The sequence below is a fragment of the Agelaius tricolor genome, unplaced genomic scaffold, assembly GCF_023055355.1.
Source record: "Agelaius tricolor isolate 1412-34295 unplaced genomic scaffold, bAgeTri1.0.p SCAF_2, whole genome shotgun sequence".
Classification (NCBI taxonomy): Eukaryota; Metazoa; Chordata; class Aves; order Passeriformes; family Icteridae; genus Agelaius; species Agelaius tricolor.
In genome coordinates this window covers 13,295,711-13,298,305 of record NW_027269262.1, presented here as the reverse complement: position 1 = coordinate 13,298,305, position 2,595 = coordinate 13,295,711, and the positions used below count along the sequence as shown (strand labels likewise).

At 46.8% G+C, this 2,595-nt stretch overlaps 1 protein-coding gene across 1 annotated transcript; it reads right to left on the bottom strand.

Annotated features, from left to right (window-relative positions):
- Positions 1 to 1,264: 1,264 nt before the first annotated feature.
- LOC139600516 (MARVEL domain-containing protein 3-like) lies at positions 1,265 to 2,314 on the bottom strand. The gene has a single exon (XM_071448756.1). The coding sequence runs from the start codon at positions 2,145 to 2,147 to the stop codon at positions 1,365 to 1,367; it is 783 nt and encodes a 260-aa protein (XP_071304857.1). The 5' UTR covers positions 2,148 to 2,314; the 3' UTR covers positions 1,265 to 1,364.
- Positions 2,315 to 2,595: the final 281 nt, after the last annotated feature.

Sequence of the window (2,595 nt, the reverse complement as noted above, 5' to 3'; positions counted from 1 at the left end):
CTATTCCTGTCTCTCCATAAGCATAATAATGCTATGGAGCTTTTTGGTGTTCAAAGTGTTAAAGAGATCTTTAAGGAATTATATAAATGATACTTGTTGTAAAGGTTCATGTAATCACTTCTAATCAGAACCATAACACTTTCTTGTGTTTGAGGCTTGTTTGGCCTCAAACACAATCCTTTGAGATCTGTGTGTGTGTGTATACATATGTGTATGTATGAAGTATGCAGCAAACAAGCTCTACTATGGTTCAAAAAAGCCTGGGCATTGACTGTGAGACAGACAAAACTGAAAAGAATGAAAATGGCCAGAGCTTTCCCTCCTCTCAAGCTGACAGATCTTATGCACTTGAAGAACAGCCTTCTCTTTCTCTTGCTCCCTCATCTTTGAAGACCAGTGATCTGTTTCATCTGCCTCAAACAAAGGACTCTTGAAAGATGTTCTCTTAAATTTATTTTCTCAACCCTGGGGCATACAATTACTGCTGTTCACTCATGCTTTGCCTGTTTAGATATTGGAAGGATACATGTACTTTCTGTCATTGTTACAGCATTCCCAGGACAGGCAGCATGTTCCCGATTCAGACTCTGCCCGCCACTGGCTGTGGAGTCAGCAAGCAAAACCTTGTTTAGGTGCTTACAGAAACAAATGGTATCTTTACTAAGCTGATACCGGACCAGTGTGATGCCTCTCAGGTTCTGATCTGTGCTCAGTGAGATGGGAAAACCTCGTAGGAAACTGGATAAGGACCCTGAATGCTGCCTTTGACACTGCAGCTAGTTCCCCCAGCGGCATTCCTCAGGGAGCACATGATCGGCATGTGTAAACCCCCGTGACTCAAAAGATAAAACGCTTCACTAGCCCAGGCAAAAAAGGTTACAAATGTAACTTCGGACAGGATTCAGAGAAGCACTCGGGTGTTCTTTGCTTTGTAAGCACTGTAGGATAAAGGAACATGACACACAGCAGACACAGGATCTGTTGAAAGCTGCCCATTCTAGCTGTGTGTTCAATTCCCTATGTCATGGGAGAGGGAAAGAAGTGGTTGTTAGCTCAAGTTTGGCGGCGACGCAGTTGTAACCTGTTAAAAGCCCACTGCTGTTTGGATTTGCTCTGTGCAGGATGAAAACATTACAATGAAACACATTTTAAATGCAGGAGTCCAGCTTGAGAGACCGGTGCACAAATCCTTGTTAAAACAGTCACTCAATGTCGATTTTATTACATCATGTTGTAGCAGTATGGTTACAATTGGTGATTCAATACACACTTCAGCACCTTGTAGGAAAATATACTGTGGGCTGGCTGCCTGTTTGTGAGTGTCCATCCTTCCTCAGCTCTCTGGCACAGTCCCAGAGCTGATTTCACACTAACGTGGCAAGAGCCTGGACGCTGTGGGAGCTTCCAGAGGTCCTGTGCACGGCGTGGTGGTTTCTGACGCTTCTGTCTCTAAGGCTGCCTTTGGGGCTGTGCTGAGCCTTGGCTGCGTGGCTCTGGAAGGCCCGCACGGTGCGGATAGCGAGGATGCAGAGCACAAAGCTGGCAAAGTACAGGCAGGAAGCCACGACCCCGAAGAGGCCGACGGCTGCGTCGCCGCCCTGCACGTCGCAGTTCATGGAGGTGTAGCCACGGCGCGCGTAGAGCCGCTCGCGCCGCCTGCACACCTCGGTGGCGTTCACCTGCCTGACAAAGTGCAGGTAGAGCCCCACAGCCGCCAGGTACGCCAGGCCAGCCAGCAGGCTGAAGGCACATTCGCCTACCAGCAGCCTCATCCGGAGCTGATGGATGGGTTTTGCCCCCACGACGAGGAAGACGAGGGTGAGCGTGGCCGCTGTCAAGCTGAAGGCCACCCCGCCATATACACAAGGGGCTCTCATCTGGGTGAACTGCATGTCCAGGTCCCTCACCTCCTGCAGCTCCGTGCCCTCAAAGGGGCTGTAGGCTGAATTCAGGTTAAAGGATCCAAAGCCTCCGAGGGATGTGAAGCCTGCAACAGAGGCTTGGGAAGCACCCACACAAATCAGCACCAGGAGGTTAACCGTGATTTCCACGAACTTCAAAATGCCTGGAAGGAGCACAACAATGCAAATAGATGTCAAAACCACATCTTGTGCAAACGGTGGGTGACAGAAGTACACCAAAACCATAGGCAGAGAGTACTAATACTGAGATATTCCTCTTGGCTACAGCTACAGAAAAGTACTTGGGAAAAAAAAAAAAAGAGAAGCTTGAACTCTCGTGGGTACATTTTGGAGGCTGGGCAAATTACTTTTTTTAATTTGTCAGTGTGCTTGATAGATGGATCTTCATGCAGTGAAAAAAAATCCATAAAAATTTTACAGTGCTTGTGTTACTGCCAAGGCAAGCGCACAGCGATTATATTTTGGCCTGTAACTACTTGGCATAAACACACTGAGCAAGAAATATCCAGTATGAACAAAATGCTGAGGTTGATGCTGACAAAAACCTAGAAGCTTCTAACAGCTTAAAAAATCGTGCAAGTTACTTCAGTCCTTCAAAACATGTTTACTGCTTTAACTTACACCTTTTTTTTTTTCTGTGAAGGTATTTGTTAATTTAAACTTACTATCTAAC

Coding starts and splice junctions, on each gene's coding strand:
- LOC139600516 (XM_071448756.1), bottom strand. CDS start 2,147: ATGGTTTTGGTGTACTTCTGTCACCCACCGTTTGCACAAGATGTGGTT.